Here is an 18,979-nt window from a genome sequence, read left to right as displayed (position 1 = left end):
TTAATAAATTAGATCCGGCCCAAAATTAATGGGCCTAAACAAATCCGAAGCCCGCAAATAGCAACTCCTCAACGCAGTTTCATTCCTCCATTTGATGAGATTAAATTGATCACTTCAGAACCCACGCGTTTCCTCCGAAGGTAAACTATCGAGTTGATTGATTTTGCAATTTGGATCTTTAGTGTAGTAGCAGCATTATTGCTATTTGATCCGGGTGTTTTCGATTGAATTTGGGGTTCTCTTTGAGGATTGAATTGAAGTTTTCTCCTTCATCGTAAGGATTTTAAATTTAATGGTTGCCATGCTATGCCTTGTAGAGGAGTGATACGGATGGAACATTGTAATTTAGATTATACTTCATTCTATGAATTTCTATGTTTCTAAGTCAGTTGATCATGATTAAACCGATTAAATAGGAATGCGGATTGGTTATCGCATGAGGATTGAGTCGGTTTGTTGATGCACTTCATTTTCCGGTGGTTTTTGTTGAGCTCCTTCGATTTTGAGTTATCATTGCAAAAACTGGTTAATTGTTTTCAGTCAATTTAGGTTAAAATAGAGAGTATTGAATGATTTTTCTTATTCTAAGTTTATATGATTGGGGATTTTTGCTTGAAGTGATGATCATTCTGATTTGGTATTGGTATTTTATTTTTTATTCTGATATCATAGAGTAGGAAAAGTATGGATTGTGTGGAAAGCTTTACAAATGTGGATTGCTCAAAAATGGAGACGGATTCCCTTCTGAAGTCTCTTGACCAATCTCTGATACCTGGAATTCCAGATGATGTTGCACTTTCTTGCTTGGCAAGAGTTCCTCGAAAGTATCATCCGGTTCTCACCTGTGTTTCGAAAAGTTGGAGGTATTTGGTCGGCAGTGAAGAGTGGTTTTGGTACAGGCTGAATCATCACCTGGAAGAGACATGGATTTATTCTCTCTGCAGAGACAAGTCAGAGCAACTTTGCATGTATGCTTTAGACCCCAATCAATTTAGAAGAGGTTGGAGGCAAATTCATGGCCCTCCAGGTAGCTTCCTGAGGAGGAAAGGTGTTGGGTTTGAAGTATTGGGAAAGAAAATTTACTTGTTTGGAGGTTGTGGTTGGATTGAGGATGCCACCGACGAAGTCTACTCTTATGATGCTTCCACAAACACATGGGCTAGAGGCGCTCCCTTACCCACTGCTAGGTATTTGTTTCATTGTTAACGTTGATCATGAAATGCATCTCATTAGTTGCTGCAGGAAATTCATCACTTTACAGTATGTTCTTGTTTTTTTTGTGATTATAATGTTTCCATCCATGTGAAGATTATTCGAAATAAGGGCTCATGATTTAAAATATGATCTTGTCACAACACTATCTCTGCTTCCCTGTTGAATTCTGGATATTATTTAATATCCAAGACCCCATTAGTAACATCCTCTTTTGGCTTGTGTTGTATGATTATGCGGATTCCTATTATTCTCTCTCTCTTTTATGCTCAATTTTCTTGACTGCAATCATGGAATTTGAAGCTAGCATAGCCACCATTGAATCCCTTACTAGAAATTACATGTGATTGGTTGCTGATATGAGGATGTTCTGTGCTCTGCATTATCAGGTGCTTTTTTGCACATGAAACACTAGATGGGAAAATCTATGCTATTGGTGGGCTCGGATCGGAATCAAGCGATCAGCATTCCTGGGATATATATGATAGCCAGACGAGTTCTTGGAGTTCTCATGTGGATATAAATGTCATACCAGACATTGAAGACTCAGCTGTCATGGATGGCAAGATTTACGTACGAGCTCATATCTCAGCTTCGTCATCCCAATTGAATGCTGCTGTATATGATCCCTCCAGTTGGACATGGCAACAGGCTGATAGTGATGTGGCATGTTGGTGTGGTCCTATAGTTGTGGTAGATGGTATCTTATACATACTAGACCAAAACTCGGGAGTGAGATTGATGATGTGGCAGAAGGATACGAGAGTGTGGATTGGTCTACGGAGATTCTCCGAGCACCTTGTACACACCCCCTGCCGACTCGTGGCAGTCGGGAAGAAGATGTTTGTTGTTGGGAGAGGACTCAATACTGTGATGTTTGATGTTGAGAGTGCAAGCTGTGTAGATGGTGTGCTAGTGAGTTCTTCTGTCTTGAAACTTGATTGCGTTGATGAAGTGATAAGTTGTAAGTCATTGGCAATTTGAGTTTCTTCCCATAGCCAAATGTAATCTCTATCTTTGTAAAATTGTTGCACATGTTATTTATGAAACAGAATTTGATATCTCATAATTGTTGAATGATCTTTCTTGCCAGAAATTCTTGCTTCAATACGTGGACTGTATACAGATCAATTTCCACTGCCCCCTTCCTCGGCTCCAGCACGACAAAGAAACTTGAGCCAGACTGGGCAATATGACCGGCTAGACTGATAATGGGTGGTGAGACCGGTTCAGGTCTATGTGAGTGAGATTGGATTCATACGAATTGGAAGAACCAGCAATTGAAATAGAAAATTTTAATGGAGTTCTAAATAACTCTATATATGCTAAACTTTTTTTCAGTTTAATTGAAAACAAAACTAAAATTCCGTAACAAGATGAAAGCAGAGTAGAGTAATAAAGGTTCAGTTTTGTTCCATCTTTTACGGCGCATAATAAAAAATGTTTTACTGTTTAGATAATTATAGTATCATTAAGTAATCATCATTTTATTTTTGAGAACAAAAGGTCATGCAAAAAAAAATTGGTGATTGGAATATCGACATGATAGTTGAAAGTACATGTCAATTATCTAAATTAGTACTTATCAATTACTCCATTCGTTCCTTGTTAATAGAGACATTTCTTTTCATCACGAAATTTAAGAATAGTGTGTTAAATGAATGGTGGAAAAAGTAAGAGAAATGAAGAGAGAATAAAGTAAAAAAGAGAATTACTTTTTGCCAAAAATAGAAATGACTCAATTAACTTGAAACCTCTAAAAATAGAAAAAAAATGACTCTATTAACATGAAACGGAGGGAGTATTCAATAAACGTATAGTTTAGACAGTCAAGTCGATATTCAGATGACCAGAAATTTTTTTCGAGACATTTTGTTCTAAAAAATAAAAGGATAGGTATTAGATGGAGTACTTAATACATTTTCGAATAAACACAAACTGGCCAAAATCGGCCCCCTATTAGTACACCCTATTACAACCAAAAAATTATATTTAACGGAAAAGATATTTATATACCCATTGTCCGTACCTTTTTCACCAGGCTCGTCTGCTGATTTTTCTTCTCTGAAATGGAATCCTAAATTTTGAATTATCACCAGCAATATGTATATTCAAACGCTCCTTCTTCCAATTCCCACCCACACTTCCCACAATCCATTAGTTAACTGCACACACAGTCTAACCATATCCCCGAAATCAAGATTGGGGCTCTGCATTTCTAAGAAAAGGGTGTCCAAAACGAAAATCAGTTGGGGAAACTTGGGTGTGATCAGGTGCGGCGAGATGCAAGCATATGAATTTGACGATGGGTATTACATGAGGCGTTGCGTTGAGCTGGCGAGGAAGGCGATTGGCTGCACCAGTCCTAATCCAATGGTTGGTTGTGTGATTGTCAAGGATGGCAAGATTGTTGGAGAAGGTTTCCACCCGAAAGCTGGTCAACCTCATGCTGAGGTCAAACTCCAATTACTTTTTCTCTCTTTTATGATTGCATTTTGGTTGAATATGGAGTTTTCAATTCATTATTTTGAGCTGCCAAGTTTGAGTATTTTGTGCATTTTGATTCTTGCATTGTTGTTTTGATGATTATGAGAGCACTACAGCAGTATCCTTTAAATGTTGTAGATAATGTTATATTTTTTGGAGGTTTTTGGGGGTGTTTGTGTTTTTGTTCTTGTATGGGAAGTGAGTTGGTTTGCTTATTGGTGTTAGTTTGAAGTCTTTGCCTTTGGTTTCTGTCAAAGGCTTGATTTTTTTACCATCCAGCCCGAAGTACTGAGTTTCTAAAAACTGAAATTTATCGAACTAATCTATGCTGCTGTTTGTATCAAGAAACTAGTGATATCTACCAAAACAATTAGGTTGTACAACAACAAGAAAAATGGTGTACTGCTTTTGACTTGGTGTTTAGAATTTGCATGATTTATGTAGTGTCTCTTCTTCTTTCCAGAGATTTTTCATGTTGATTCCTGATTTATCAACTTTCTGAATGTTTTTATGTATATATATTCTTGTAAAGAGTCTGATTAGGAAAGGTATAGGTTTTTGCGTTGAGAGATGCGGGCGATTTGGCTGAAAATGGAACAGCATATGTGAGTTTAGAACCTTGTAATCATTATGGAAGAACTCCACCTTGCTCCGAAGCATTGATCAAAGCTCGTGTGAAAAATGTGGTGGTCGGCATGGTGGATCCTAATCCCATTGTGGCTTCAACAGGGGTGAAAAAACTGCAAGATGCGGGAATTGAAGTGACTGTTGGAGTCGAGGAGGAACTCTGCAAAAGGCTCAATGAGGCCTATATCCATTATATGCTTACAAGAAAACCATATGTTACACTGAGGTGCTTTCAAGAATCTTTCTTGATTGATTATATTTTGGAACTACCCTCTCCAGTTGATCAATGCCTAGTTTTTACACGAGATAATTGCTAAAAATTGATTTGTGTGACAGGTATTCCATGTCACTTGATGGGCATTTGCTAGATCAGCTCGGTGAAGAAGCTGAGGAGTGTGGTGGATACTATTCAAAACTGCTGCAAGAATACGATGCTATCATAGTTTCTTCTTCTGTATTGGTTGAGAAGTCATCTCTTCCCATTTCCAAAGAACCCGGAGCCAATCAGCCTCTTAAAATCGTTTTGTCAAAATGTTGGAATCCCCTGATTAAGATTCCTTCTCTCAAAGATGATGCAGCTTCCAAACTGTTGATAGTCACTGAGAAAGACAGTGCTGTGCAAGAAGGAATCCAAACACTATCATTTGAAAAGATAAGTATACTTGAAATTCTTGAACACTGCAAGAATCAAGGACTATGCAGTGTCTTGTTGGATTTGACGGGTAACACTCTGGATTTTGAGGATACACTGAAAGAGGGATTTGAGCAGAACTTGTTCCAGAAGGTGGTTGTGGAGGTGCTGCCAATTTTGGGAGGCGATCGCGAGAGATATCTGAGTAATGTGGACCTAAAAGGAAAGGTGAAGAAATTGATATCATCTCTGTATGGTAAAAGTGTTCTACTGGAAGGATATTTCTGATCATATTCTCCTCTTTGTGCTGATAATCTTGTTCAAGACGACGTTTTGGTGTTGTGACAATGATGTAAGTGGAGGCTGCTACCTACAAGTCTGATTCCTCCACGCATCTGTTGCTGCCAGTCTGCCACCGGTAAAACTCATGGCTCCGAGCTTGTCATTGATGACTTCATTGTTAACTGTTTCATCTCAGATTGTAGATTATCATGCTGCATTGTTGTAAGCAGTGTGGGAGCCTTGAAATAAACTATAGTGATCAAATCGTGGTTCTTCTTTATGTTGTTGTACCTTGGCTTTTGTTTTATGCCCCTTCTTTATGTTACTTATAAATTCTTATGTATTTGTGTTGTGTGGGCACGGAGAGAGAGAAGTCATTATATTGGCTATTAGAATCCTGTCATTTTCACCAAAGAGATAGAATCCTGCCATTTTTACCAAAGAAATAACTAAGAACTTATTGTTTAGATAAAGTAATAAGAGTAAGTTGACATGCTCTTTTACTGTAACTAATTATAAAATGGAGTTTTTAAAAATTGTAAGTAAATATTTCTTCCCCCAATATAAATGATTGATTTCTTTTGAATGTGACATTTAAGAAAATAATATTCTTTTAAGTAAATATTTCCTCCATCCCAATATAAATGATTGATTTCTTTTGAATTAATTGGAGAGAATAAAGTAAGACACATAAAGATAGAGCAAAATACGCGAGAGAATAAAATGTATTAATCCTTTCGGTCAAATTCTGGTTTATCCCTTAACTTTTAAAAATAGTCAATTAAATCATAACTTTGACAATTTTCTAAATTATCCCATAGAGTTGAATTTAGGGAGAATTGAGTATGACGTGGTCGCCATAAACATATGATGTAAAGCCGGAATTGAGCATGACGTGAACGTAATACATCAATATTCCAAAAGCCCAAAAAGTAGCTCTATTCCGGGATCCACGTCATGCTCAATTCTCCATATATTCAACTATAAATCGTCAAAGTTATGATTTAATTTGTCATTTTTTAGAGTTACGAGGCAGAGCAAAATTTAACCAAACTTTGTGAGTTTTTTTTGGCAATTTAGCCCTTTTTTACTAAAAATTATAATCAATCACTTGTAGTATGAGAACTAATAAAGGAAAATCAATTTATTTTATCAGTTTTATATTAATACTCGTGATGTCGTTCAGCATTAAATTATACTCCCTCCGTCCCGGGCTACTCGCTCATTTTCTTTTCGGCTCGGAGATTAATGAATGAGTGTATAGGAAAGTCAAAAATGACGGCTGTAGGTGAAATTTTTTACTAAAAATGGAAAGAGTGCAAGTAACTTGGGACGCCCAAAAAGGAAATAAGTGCGAGTAGTGCGGGACGGAGGGAGTACTACATCTGTCTACAAAAAATAGACAAAGTTATAAATGACACGGGTTTTAATGCACAATTAGTAAGTGAGAGAGATGGAAGAAAAATGTAGTGAAATAGTGTTTGTGGATTTTGTGGTCCATCTTTAGAATGATGTGCAGGGTTAATATTTGTTTAAAACTTTCAATATTTAAAATTGGTCTAGTTTTGGTGGACACCGAAAATAGTAATACTGATATATTTTTTTTAGACGAAGGTAGTATTTGTGGACGAAGATAATAGTAAAAATAAAATAAAATAAAAGAGTACAGAGATTGTAAATTTGTAGTAATTCTAATTGAAGGTGGCAAAACTGAAACTCATAGTCATACTCATAGGCTATAGTAGTATTATTTGGGATTTGAGGATCGAATTTCTGATTAAATACATTTTAGAGGGCCAATGTGAGATTTTAGACTTTTTAGTACATAGTGTATCATATAAATATCCCCTTCGTTCACGAAAAGTCGAAAATTTCACCCAAAATTTGAATTCAAAGTATCAAGAAAGGATTCGCGACTCTCATCATTCACACAGCTTTACTAAATTCTGAGAAGGAGCATCAATGGACGAGCCGAAACCCGTGCCCCAGACCCAGAGCAGGAAGAGACCTCTTCCGCACTCCCCCTATTACAAGATGCGTCAACTTCTCAAAGACCTTCGCCCCCATTTCATCGACGTCCGGTTTTTTATTTTGTCGATTTCTCTTGCCATCGACGTCTACTTTTCTATTCTTGCTGAAATCATTTGTCTCCAACGCAATGGTTATAGTAGTTCGTGTGTATCTCGACGTGCTAATGGTTTCTTCAGTTTCAGTTTTCCGCATATAGACTAAATTCTTAGTCTTCAATTTGCTTTCTCAGCATAATAGTTAATAATTAATCGACTAATTGACTGTGGATGAAATGTTAGATTCTTAGTTGAATCTTGGAAAGTAACAACTGTTTTTGAAGAGTAGTTAGAGCTTGATCTTCTTGAATCAGTAGACAGTAATGTTACATCAAGCAAAGGGATCATTGAAGAAGATTACCATAATGTACAAACTCCCTTTATTTCCCCTTTCCGCATAAACATGCAATAACGAAAGTCAACAGTGCTTGTATCTGCAATGCCTCGGTGCTTTGGGAACGGACAGATTAGAAAGAAAGTTTTTCTTCAAGTATGTGTTCTCTTTCGATATGGCTTCTTTTACTGAAGTTTCGTAAGCTTTTGAAAAGGCATGTTTGAGGTATTTATCTTTATGCATGAGTATTACAGTGAATCTTATGAATAAACTCAGTTCTTGGATGGACTAGATATCCTTATGTATGATTATGACAACAAATGTTGATCTGGGTATGGAGTGTGGACTTGGTTAGTTCATACAATTAGAGGTTGAAAATTCGGAATATTAGTTGGAAGTTGCTCCCTAAGGAGACTTATTCCGTTTAGCCATTTTCTTTGTTTAGTTTTATCAAAGTGGTTGCAGAGGTATGGAAACTGCTTATTATGTGAGAAAAAATGGAGCTTAATTGTTATGAGTATATTCAATAAAAAAATTGCTGGCTATGGTTTGTAGTGTTTTATATTAAGAGAGAAAAAATTCACATTAAGTTTGTTGTTGCTAACTAAGCTAGTTAATTCCATTTCTAAAGTACCTACTAATATTCTTGTAGAGAGTGAGCTCATTAAGTGCATGGCCTGATAATTTTGTGATGTGTGCAATCTTGCTGGTGCTTAAGACCCCTGACTTTCGAAATTGACAAGCAGCTGATGAAATCCGTCAAGGTATGGTTCTCTTTTTGGTGGGTGGATTGATTGACAAACACCTATCATCTTGATTGACTTTTTTTCACTGAGTTGAACCCTTCCAATTTCTTGCATCGTCACTTTGATTTCTTCAACTTGTAAATGAACGAGTGTTGATTATCTTCATAGCCACGAGTTTACTTCCTACTAGTCATCTTCAGAGTTTGGTGTCTTTTCTTTTTCCTAAAAAAAAAAGAAGTTCGGCCGTCATTATACTTGTTGTTATGACGTCTTTCTGCATTCTGTAATGTGACAAAACAATCATTTTTTTTATCTTTACTTCTGCATCTATATACTTCCAAATCCAGTCTAGTGCAACTGAAATTAATGTGTCTGTACACAATGGTTTTGTCTCCACGGTATGGTTAAGATTGACCAAAAAATGCTACATTGCTCAAGAGACCGCATTTATCTCTGGGTAGTGTCAGCTAATTAAGTATATTTCACAGTTTCCTGCTCTAATGCTGAGAATTTGTACTTCACAGTTCACCCTACTTAGTCTCCTTCACATATGTAGTACTAGTATTATGCAATGACAAAAGAAGATGCAGATTTATTATGCTTTTCCACATTGGATCTCGTTATCTTCTAAAACATGCTTTGCAGGGATGAAGCTTCTGATGGAACTGTACCAAGAGACGACAGAAAAGGCTGTTAAGCTGGAAAAATGCAGCAACGGTGACAATGCCGATGCCAAGAAAGCAGTGAAACCTGCTGACAATCCTCTGCTGGACGATGTTATGTCTGCCCTGCCTCCAGAAACTCAGGAACAAAGAACACTCATCGTTGGGGGCTCTGCTTTCGGGTGGAATTTCATAACATGCCATAGCAGAAGAGCTGTCTACTACGGGCGAACAAAAGAAGCTTTTCGGGCACTAAATCCCAAGTCTAGCTGAATGTGGAACTAATGATAGTGTAACATGTGTTAGGATAATGTACCAGTTTATGTCAGAAGCTATATTTTGCAGGTTTCTATCTTCAATGTAGAGAAAATTGTTGGAAATTTGTATTGATGTATTCTGCGTTCATTCTTTGTATATCTTGTGGCCTCTTATCCTGTACTTCATGAATTATTAGATAAATAATGCTTGACCTGTGTTTATATTGGTCATTATACTGAATTGCAAGTGGAAACATATACTACTAATGAAGAAGAAAAAATAATTCACCTAATTCTTGAAACCTATAGAAACTTATATTCACTTGTATAATGAGAAAATATATATTTATTTAAGAGTAAAGTACAATTTTGGTCCTAAATATATGGTCGATTACAATTTTGGTCCACAACATTCACTTTTTGAAAATCGAATCCAAAACATATGAAAACGTTGTTGAATAGGTCCTTTTTTGACGATCAACCGTCAATTAGTGAAAATTTGACCTGATTAGCCTATTTTTATTACTGTAGCTAATTTTGAATTTTTTTAAAATTTTTGGAATTACATGTAAATGTTAAATAAAATAAATGGACAACAAATTACAAGACAAAGTAGTCCTTTATCTACTTTCAATTGGTCCTGAACATTTAACCACACCCCAATGCAAACTTACAAGTTACAACCAAAAAATTTTCTAGTGTTTTTGGTTTGATACATTATGCGTAGTTGTGACAAGTTAACAATTATATGATCGCTTCTTCGTCGACAATGAGGCAATAATCTATGTCAATAAACTGACATCAAATTGAGACAATAAATGGACAATAAATTACAAAACAAAGTAGTCCTTTATATTCATTTTCTACTTCGAATTGGTCTTGAACATATAACTACACCCAGTGCCAAATTACATAAAAAAATGTTGTCATAGGCACTACATCAACCCTAACACCATCAAAACCCAAAAACCAGCGAAACCAAGTATTCAATGTCGTCTTCAACTTCTGGAATCGGAGAAGAATGGACTTCCGCGTGAGAACTAGGGTTAGAAGAAAACAGAAACCTCGACGCCGCCAACAGGCCTTGTTCGTTTTGCTTCAAAGAATCGTTCTTTTCAGAACTACGAGTAGCCGACGGACCTTCTTCGGCTTCATTTTCAGGCGGATGTGTGGACTTCTTCTTCCTCGCATATGCAACTTTCACGGCGCGAGACCGTCGCTGCAACGGAAGTTTGAGTACGGCGACTTCCAACTCATAGCAACCAACACAATAATCGGTCGGAATCGGTTGGTTCTTGGTCGAAATCGGGACTAGGTTTCTTAGGAGAGTGACGAGATAGAAGAGAGAGAAGAGAGAGTTTGACATTTCATTTTTTTCTCAAATGAAAAGTTAAGAGATATTAAGACCACGTTTATCGGTATGTGGAGGTCGACCTCCACGTAAGTAATGCAATTTAAAAAAAAATTCTACACATGGGTCTCTCTCTCTCTTCAAACAGACCTTTCGGTCTCTCCTCCTCTTTCACCACTCAGCCAATGAGATTGTGCCAAATGGCACAATTTCATTGGCTGGTATTATTATTTTTAATAATTTATATATCTTTAATTATTATATTAAAAAATTATAAAAATTATACCAAAATTCATAATTTTTCTTCCTCTATAAATAGAGACCACATTTGCTATAGTTTTGCACACACAAAAAATATCATCTTTTCTCCTCCTATAATCCTTACTGTTTAATAGAATTTCATATTTTTTAGTTTCCTTTGTTGCTAGCTATGGAAGATGATGAGAATAATATATTCTCCGATTCCCAAACTTCAACCCTTCCCAAAACTTCAACCATTCCCAAAATGTTAACCCTTCTCATGATTATTTCCCTAGCTTTGATGATTTTTCCGAATTCTGAACAATTTTTAGTTTGTCATTTATTACGTTTTTCGATAAATTTACAATAATAAGTATTTCATGTAATAATAATATTATTAAAAAATAATATAAAAATAAATATATAATAATGTGGTTGGTTGGTCATTGATAAATCATGGAAATATGTGTGGTTGGGTTGGATGAATATTAATGATATGGAAGATGATGTGGAGGAGATAGAAATGAATTAAATATTGAAAAAGTTGATAGTTGGATTGGGTTGGGGGTTGCTGATAAACATGGTCTAAGGGAATTTAGAAGATTTATTATTCAAATTCAAATATTAAATATTGAGTAATTTAGCAAAATAATTAGCTTAATATTAACCTACTAATAACCACAGATTAAGTCTAATCGGGTCAAATTTGGACTAATTGACGGTTGACCGTAAAAAATGATGGAAACCGTTAAAAAGGGACTTATTCAACAATGTTTTCGTATGTTTTAGATTCAATTTTCAAAAAGGGAATGTTCTGGACCAAAATCGTAAATCGGCCATATATTTAGGACCAAAATAGTACTTAACTCTTTATTTTATAAAAGTGTTTAAAAACACGAGATAACACTTCGTAATTGGCAACAAAATAGTGATAATTAGTTCTATATCATCACAATATGTAAACAATATCATCACGAGTGAAACAATTCTAAAGGGTAGACGAAAGTGTCTGAGATCATGGGAAGATGTCTCGAAAATTTTCAAATTTGTAATAATTGCCAATTTTAGGTCTTATGGTGATATTGAGCAATGTAGTATATAATATTGTGAATATTAGATATAGGCAAATTATTTTAGATAGGACTAGGTTTATGGATCTGTCTCCAATATATTATATATATACTTGATTATAGTAACACCCGAGGGTCCATAGCTCAGTGGTAGAGCAATTGACTGCAGATCAATAGGTCACCGGTTCGAACCCGGTTGGGCCCTATTTATTTTGTAAACTCTACTTGTCAGTGATTGTCACAGTTATTTGGAAAGTGGAAGGGATAAAAAGCGTTTGAGGGAAAACCAAAATTTGGAAATATTGGTGGCAAAAGTTTCATAAATTTTCCAGACATAAATACAAAAAACTGTAGTTCGATATTCTACTTTTGATCAAATTTTAATTAGATCACCTAACGTAGAGCTGATAAGAATGAACAGCCCAGAATTTTACAATTAATTTTGCAGCGATCGAGCTTTCAAAGATGGGAAGGGAAGTGCAACAAGCAAGTCTGAAAATTAATGCAGCAAACGCGATCAGAAGCGTCGCATGTCTCTGGGTGGCTTGAAGTGCAGGGGATGAGTTTCTGGGGTTGCCGTCTCATCTTCTTTCCACATTTTGATTGTTTTGTCTGCCTCGCAGGTGATAAGCCTCGACCCAGATAAATCGTACATGATGGAATAAATACCAGCTTCGCTCTCCAGTGAACCTGAAATCAACGATCCGTGAGGGAGGTTTGATGCTTTGATCAAAAAGATTTAATAGTAAGTGAAATTGTAAGTTATAAATGTGTGTACCAGGTTGAACAATTGTTTGTGCTTGCTGAAAATTGTGACCACTATTCCAGTCCCAGAACCATAGACTTCCGTTATCACCTACAATGATTTAAATGGAGGAAATAGTAAAGAAGAAAAAAACATGTGTCGTGTCATCGGACTATTATAGGAAATCGGAAACGCTGGAATGAGCTGCTGCCACAAGAAGACAATCATTCGAGGAGAGAAAAGACATATTTTCATGTTCTGTAACTCACCTGCTGTGGCCAGTACACCCTCCTCATTGACTGCTGCAGCGTTAATGATCGTTTTCTGTTGCGAACTGCATGAAGAAAACACGAATCATTAAAATGTCCACTTAACTTAACTAGGCAATATTTGGAGGGAGAGAGTTTCTAACTTTCTACTGAAGACAATTACCATCTATATGCAACCATCTACTCCAGTCCCCAAGCATTAAAATGTACACTTAACTTACTGATGTGGTTTAAAATAACTTCCACACAAAGGGTCCCAAGAGATTGGGAGGAAGATCAAATGACTTCATTGACAAATCTCAAGCTCAATCCAAACATCAATACAAAGAATCATAATATTTCATGAGACAAGTGAAGTACAACTGGACTTGATTCCACCAAGGAAAACTAATTACATCTCACTTATAAAATGGTCAAAATAGGTAACAAGCAGTCACTGACAGCTTTTAACTTGGCATACAACAAACATATCTAAGATGGTTTACAATAGAGCACAGCACTACTTTATATACACATTAAAAGTCATGAACTTCAGTACATAATTAATTTATCGGGAAAAAAGCAAACATCATATGGCATTTTTTAAATTCACATAGTAAGGTCGTGATTCTAAAAACTTACAGCATGTTGTGCATGAATTCTCCTCTTGGAAGTCTAAACTTCTTAATATTCTCAGCAGAAGCAGATACAAAACAGTCCCTGGAGGAAATGTGAAATTAGGGAAAAACCAAAAAAGGAATAAGTTAACTCTCTGAAAGTTGCAACAAAACTAAGAATTTTAATGCTTACTCTGTAGGATGAGGAGCCATAGCTCGTACAGATTTCTTATGATGTGTCAAGGTTGACATTGTTTTACCTGACAGGACAAGCACTTTGACTTTAGAAAAGAGAGATCATACCATTGTTATATAAAAAAATACAAGTGTTTTAAAAGAAATACCAGTTCTAAGATCCCATAACTTTATTGTTGAATCATGGGATCCGGTAATGACTTGTGGATCCTGCAAGAACACTCATGCCATGAGTTAAAACATTAATTTTTTGGCTTACAGCAGATACATTAGACAAAATAGTGATGCTACTTTCCAAGGTACTACTACAAAATAAGCACTTACTGTAGGTCGTGTGAATACTGAACAAACAGTATTATCATGCCCAGGAAGTGTACGAATTTGCGCTTTGCTGCGAATATCCCATACCTAAAATCATCACGGAATCTAAATCAGTACATCACCACTTAAAAGAGCTATCATACTTGCATAAAATGTAATACATACCCGACACACAGAATCACGACCTCCTGTGAGCAAAATGTCAATAGTAGGATGAAGAGCCAAGCAATAAACACCACTAAGGTGCCCATGATAAGAACGAATAACCTAAAAACAAAATCAAGCAGCATTAACACAAGCATCACAAGCCAATGGATGTACTCAGCTGAACCAGCTGTTGAAATTGCACAACGTACCTTATTCTGCTCTAGGTCCCAACATTTAACTAATTTATCATCACCGGCAGAAAACATGTATGTATGCTTGTTGCTAACAGCCAGACCTGCAACAAAATTTGGTCCATACATTAATATAGCCGAATGATAAAAAAATTGAACAACACAAAAAGGAAAGGGAAAACTGAACTACCTCGTACTTGGTCGATGTGACCAGTAAGAGTTAGTTTCAATCGGCCACTTGCTAGGTCCCATATCTTCACAGCAGAGAGAAAAAAATTAGCTAACAGAAAGAATACAACATAATGAAATTGAGTACATTGCTTGAATGTTGACTTTTCTGGAGAATGATATACTAGCTCATGACAAATATAACCAAGTAAAGATATAAAGACTTGCGAAAGGCATTCACACATGACATGACCTCAGTATTAGCATGCAAGAAGTTACTGTCCTCAGAAGTGATATAGTATCTGTATGACCTAACTAAGTATTGAGGAATTGTAACTGTTGTTTAGTTACTCCCACTTATTTTATGTGAGTCTTCTGTGACCGGTTTTTCTGGAAACAAAATAGAACATGAATGTCGAATCTTCAATCACAGAATGTGTTAATCTAACCTTGATTGTCCGATCAGCAGATCCTGTGCAAAACCAAGTGTTACTTGGGTCGATGGCAACAGACCGCACCCATCCCAAATGGCCACTGATTACCTACAGAGATCAAAGCTTGCAATTTAAGACAGGTCAAAAAGGCCAAAAGGTATCACGACCAGCATATTACTTAGACATGGAAGTAGAATCTCACTCTGTAATTCTTCCAGGGTGCACGCCAAACAGGACGAGGCCATCTGCTTGGAATTCTTTCCATGATGGCAGAAGTTGACATGTTCCTGTTCACCAGCAGAACAGAACAATATTTATCACACAAATGATGGTGTCATCTCAAATGCGACAAAGTTCAAGCTTAGTGCTTCTTAATTCGAAACTAATGACATGTTGCAATATCTGTTTCTATCTCAATCAATGTCCTTATATCTAGTAACTGATCCCCATGCTTCCAAACTGCACCATTTGAATGTTAAGAACATGAAACCATGACCAGGCAATCATGTTTAATATATTCCCTCCATCCTGCTTGAAGTGTCTCATATCTTTTGGTCGTGGGTATAATGAAAAAGGGATTAGAGTATAAGTGTATGCCCCACATGTATTAAGAGAGGGAGAGAGAAAAGTGATTGACAAGACAACTGGATTGTTGGTGTATTTAAGCCAACTAATTACACAATTAAAATCACTGATAATAATGAGACACTTGAAATGGGACAACTTGAAAGGCAGAAAGGGAAAGTGAGATACTTCAAATGGAACAGAGTGAGTACATATCACCATATTTTATACTACACAAAGAAATCAATGAAATTTATAAATAGAAGACCTTTCGGATGAGACATTAGATGGAATAATAGCTGAGCTCCTGCCTTGACCACCAGCATCCGCTCTATACCAAACATTCACAATTTCATCATCGTTATGTTACAGAAAGATGCAGGTGCAGTGAGTGAATATTTTAAATATGGCGCATTGAGAAATGCTATAATTAATTTTCAAATCCTAAATCTTTGGACTGATAGGTGATGAAGGTGTGGTGGTACAGTGTAATACTGAGTATGAAAACAAGATCTATAAGATACATACGAGCCCCTTGGTTTCCCTGCCGAGCCAATCACCAAATCCTTTGGTGGCCCTCCCATCTGCGTATCATTTGATTGCTGAGGACCTGCGGATTAGTGTGGCAGTTCAATCAACTAGGCATAGATTAAAACTAACACGGAACGAGGGAGGTAGTCATGATTCATGAAAGTGTTAATATGAACAGGCCTGTGTAACTGCAACACTTCTTAACATAATCCGGACGTCCTCAACAAACTAACAGCTACATGATTAATATTGGTAATACCTGGAAGTGCAAGGGCGTTGGAGGGAGTAGGTTCTTGCTGTACTTGACTTTTTGCAGCATTAGTAGCATGTTCAGACGACGTGGTCTTCACTCTTGCATAATCAGAATTGAGCTACAACACAAAAATGAGAATCTGAATTCTTTGAAGTAACCAATACATTTGTATTGTTACTATTATATGTGATGGAGAGAGGGAGATAGCTACTAGACATTTAGGAAAATGGTGTTCAACAGTTTCTACAGGAGCCTAAATTGTACGCAACCACATTGCAGTTGAACCACCAAACATAACTCATCCAATTCTTGACATCTACGCCACTACAAGCAGGTACCCAGCGAAGTCAATTCTCTCCTCTCCATATTAAAATAGTTAATATCGTAAGGTTTTTGTCTCCAGGTTGACCCCGGTCTACCCATTTGATGGCAAATCCAAGTAGTTGGTAATGGGGGAGAGTGGCTGGTAGGGTTGTGAAGCCAAGTGCACATAGCCTACTCTCAAAAGAAAACATATAACACCCAACTTTTTTAAAAACTTGCAATACTTTCCACTCTTCAGTTTTTCGAAAGACGCGTTGATACACATCTTTAAAATAGAAACTTTTTATACATTCTAGTTTCTATTCTAAGAACGATTTTTCTCTCAGTCTCCACTAACAATAATTCAATCAATTTATTTTTCGTTTTATCTGACTATTACTTTACCAGTTAGGCATTAAAACACTTCTAAAGTTTCTATTTTTCAAAGAAAGATGTAGTATATCATATGAAAAAAGAGGGAACAAAGATGGGTTATTCCCCACTGACCTTATGACTTATTCGAATCTTCGAGCTGCAAAAAGAGAAAAGAAAAAACTAGTAAGTAATTAGTTACTATTAAATTAGGGATGTAACGCCGAATTATCTAATGAAACCCCGAAAATATTATTCAAGCAGTAGGGTAATTTAAAGTTTTCACAAACCTTTCTGCGTTGGGCGGCGGAATTTGACCGTGTGTAGGAGAGAATAGATCGAGCGACCGCTTTAGGGATTTGAAGCTGAGCTTCTTTAGCGACTGCGGTTCTATGGACAGGTCGGTTTCCATCGCTTCTCCCGGCACTCACTCGGCTCAGGGAGTCTGAGCTCAATGTAAAGTCTGATCAACGGTCGGCCACACGACGATTCAAATCAGTATAGCAATGCGTACGGGGTAAGGAGTTGGGGTTTATATCATCTCCAATGTACAACTAAACCCAAAAATACAGTTACAAATCTCCTCCAATCGTGCTTGAAAACCAATTGCATAAACGCCAGATAAATCTGGAATTGCAATCAAGTTCACATTTTATTGTATTGAGAAAAACGAGAAAGTAAAGAGAAGAAGAATGAAAGTTACCTGAAGAAGAAGAAAAGAAGAGGCACCGAGGAAGATTGAAAACCGGCAGCGGCGCAGCAATTCTGGAGTATGGCAATGGGCTTTTTGTATGGATTCGGTTTGCTTTAACAAAATTACTTAAGTTACTAATATGTTTAAATTTTTATTGATTTGCAGTAATTAATAGTGTTCATATGTATATGCCATATGTAAATTACGTCTAGTTAATCACCTATATTTACCTAATAATAATTACAATTATTGGCCAATAGGTTGAATAAAATTGTTATGTTTGATGTTGAGTTAAATGATTGAAGCTGGTCTTATATTATTATATGCATTTATGTCTATAAGCATGATAGTGAATGATACTCCTTACCCGTTCAAAAAATAGAAACTTTTGAAAAGACACGAGTTTTAATGTACAATTGGTAAAATAAGAGAGATGAAAAGAGAAATGAATAAAGTAAGAGAGAAGAAGAGAAAAAGTAGTGAGAGTAGAGTTAGTAGATCGTGAGGTCTATGTCCTAAAATAGAAAGATTTTAGAGTTTTTATTTTTAAGGAACGGACCAAAATGGAAATAGTTGCTATTTTTAAAAAATGGATGGAGTAATAATTAAAATAATAGGAATATTAGTTGTTTATAAAATTAATAATTTAAGATTGTGAGAATTTTAAACTTCGATGAAACTCGTCTATATTCCAATATTTTTTTATTTTTGGTTTTTTTTGTTTAACCACAGGGGTATCGAATCCGTCTTTTGGCGGAATCCGACTAATGTTGCTCGACCGGGCTTGCGGATTAAGACCGAAAGTCTCCTAACAGGTGGCGGGGTTTGAACCCGTGACCTCAAGGTTATATTCCAATATTTTTGAACTAATGCGGCACATTAAAGTCTCAACATCATTCTCATTCTCATTCTCATTCTCATTCTCATTCTCATTCTAATTCTATTGCCTACGGTAAGAGTTGAAGATGGACTATGTGGTGTAGTGTGTCGCTGAAGATTATCCGGTAACTAAATATGGGCTTGGTGTCGTTCTAGTTACTGCTTATATGGGTTAGTCGGTTCAATCCCTACATCATTATTACTATAGATCGCATGATTAATACTTGTAAAAAATCTGAATCTTTTGCAATATATTCTTTGTTTAATCAAAGATTAGTTAAAATGTGGAGTATATATAGAATACACTATAAATTAGTACTCCTTTTATCCACGAAATAACTAACGTTGCTCT

General features: G+C 36.2%; 3 protein-coding genes, 1 long non-coding RNA gene and 1 other non-coding gene across 11 annotated transcripts; 4 read left to right on the top strand and 1 right to left on the bottom strand.

Moving 5' to 3' along the window:
* Positions 1 to 30: 30 nt before the first annotated feature.
* On the top strand, positions 31 to 2,629 carry LOC121750679 (F-box/kelch-repeat protein SKIP4-like). Of its 5 annotated transcripts, none has more exons than XM_042145268.1 (3): positions 31 to 140; positions 673 to 1,187; positions 1,602 to 2,289. In XM_042145268.1, exons 2-3 carry the CDS (start codon positions 685 to 687, stop codon positions 2,194 to 2,196), a joined length of 1,098 nt encoding a protein of 365 aa, XP_042001202.1. In that variant the 5' UTR covers positions 31 to 140; positions 673 to 684; the 3' UTR covers positions 2,197 to 2,289. The 5 variants fall into 5 exon arrangements, with proteins under 5 accessions (XP_042001202.1, XP_042001194.1, XP_042001216.1 ...); XM_042145282.1 differs by lacking the exon at positions 31 to 140 and adding an exon at positions 150 to 274; XM_042145289.1 differs by lacking the exon at positions 31 to 140 and adding an exon at positions 2,306 to 2,629 and having other exon boundaries at positions 159 to 1,187; positions 1,602 to 2,176.
* A 574-nt stretch (positions 2,630 to 3,203) lies between these two features.
* On the top strand, positions 3,204 to 5,580 carry LOC121750553 (riboflavin biosynthesis protein PYRD, chloroplastic-like). Its single transcript, XM_042145113.1, has 3 exons — positions 3,204 to 3,666; positions 4,254 to 4,552; positions 4,663 to 5,580. Exons 1-3 carry the CDS (start codon positions 3,316 to 3,318, stop codon positions 5,243 to 5,245), a joined length of 1,233 nt encoding a protein of 410 aa, XP_042001047.1. The 5' UTR covers positions 3,204 to 3,315; the 3' UTR covers positions 5,246 to 5,580.
* A 1,543-nt stretch (positions 5,581 to 7,123) lies between these two features.
* On the top strand, positions 7,124 to 9,461 carry LOC121751191. The gene is made up of 2 exons (XR_006040019.1): positions 7,124 to 8,403; positions 9,031 to 9,461. It is a non-coding gene; the product is annotated as an uncharacterized LOC121751191 (long non-coding RNA).
* Positions 9,462 to 12,098: 2,637 nt separating this feature from the next.
* Positions 12,099 to 12,170, top strand: TRNAC-GCA. Its single transcript has one exon. It is a non-coding gene; the product is annotated as a tRNA-Cys (tRNA).
* An 87-nt stretch (positions 12,171 to 12,257) lies between these two features.
* On the bottom strand, positions 12,258 to 17,973 carry LOC121750451 (protein pleiotropic regulatory locus 1-like). 3 transcript variants are annotated; one of them, XM_042144992.1, is made up of 18 exons: positions 17,758 to 17,973; positions 17,345 to 17,681; positions 17,190 to 17,214; positions 16,386 to 16,497; positions 16,124 to 16,205; positions 15,864 to 15,926; positions 15,234 to 15,318; positions 15,047 to 15,139; positions 14,620 to 14,683; positions 14,448 to 14,533; positions 14,257 to 14,358; positions 14,095 to 14,178; positions 13,920 to 13,980; positions 13,769 to 13,835; positions 13,601 to 13,678; positions 12,980 to 13,044; positions 12,744 to 12,821; positions 12,258 to 12,655 (listed from the first exon to the last, which is right to left on the bottom strand). In XM_042144992.1, the coding sequence occupies exons 2-18, from the start codon at positions 17,464 to 17,466 to the stop codon at positions 12,483 to 12,485; spliced, it is 1,440 nt and encodes a 479-aa protein (XP_042000926.1). In that variant the 5' UTR covers positions 17,467 to 17,681; positions 17,758 to 17,973; the 3' UTR covers positions 12,258 to 12,482. The 3 variants fall into 3 exon arrangements, with proteins under 3 accessions (XP_042000926.1, XP_042000928.1, XP_042000934.1); XM_042144994.1 differs by having other exon boundaries at positions 17,345 to 17,608; XM_042145000.1 differs by having other exon boundaries at positions 17,345 to 17,517.
* Positions 17,974 to 18,979: the final 1,006 nt, after the last annotated feature.

The sequence above is a fragment of the Salvia splendens genome, chromosome 1 (genome assembly GCF_004379255.2).
Source record: "Salvia splendens isolate huo1 chromosome 1, SspV2, whole genome shotgun sequence".
NCBI lineage: Eukaryota > Viridiplantae > Streptophyta > Magnoliopsida > Lamiales > Lamiaceae > Salvia > Salvia splendens.
Note: the sequence above shows the minus strand (reverse complement) of the source record. Positions and strands in the feature narration are given on the sequence as shown.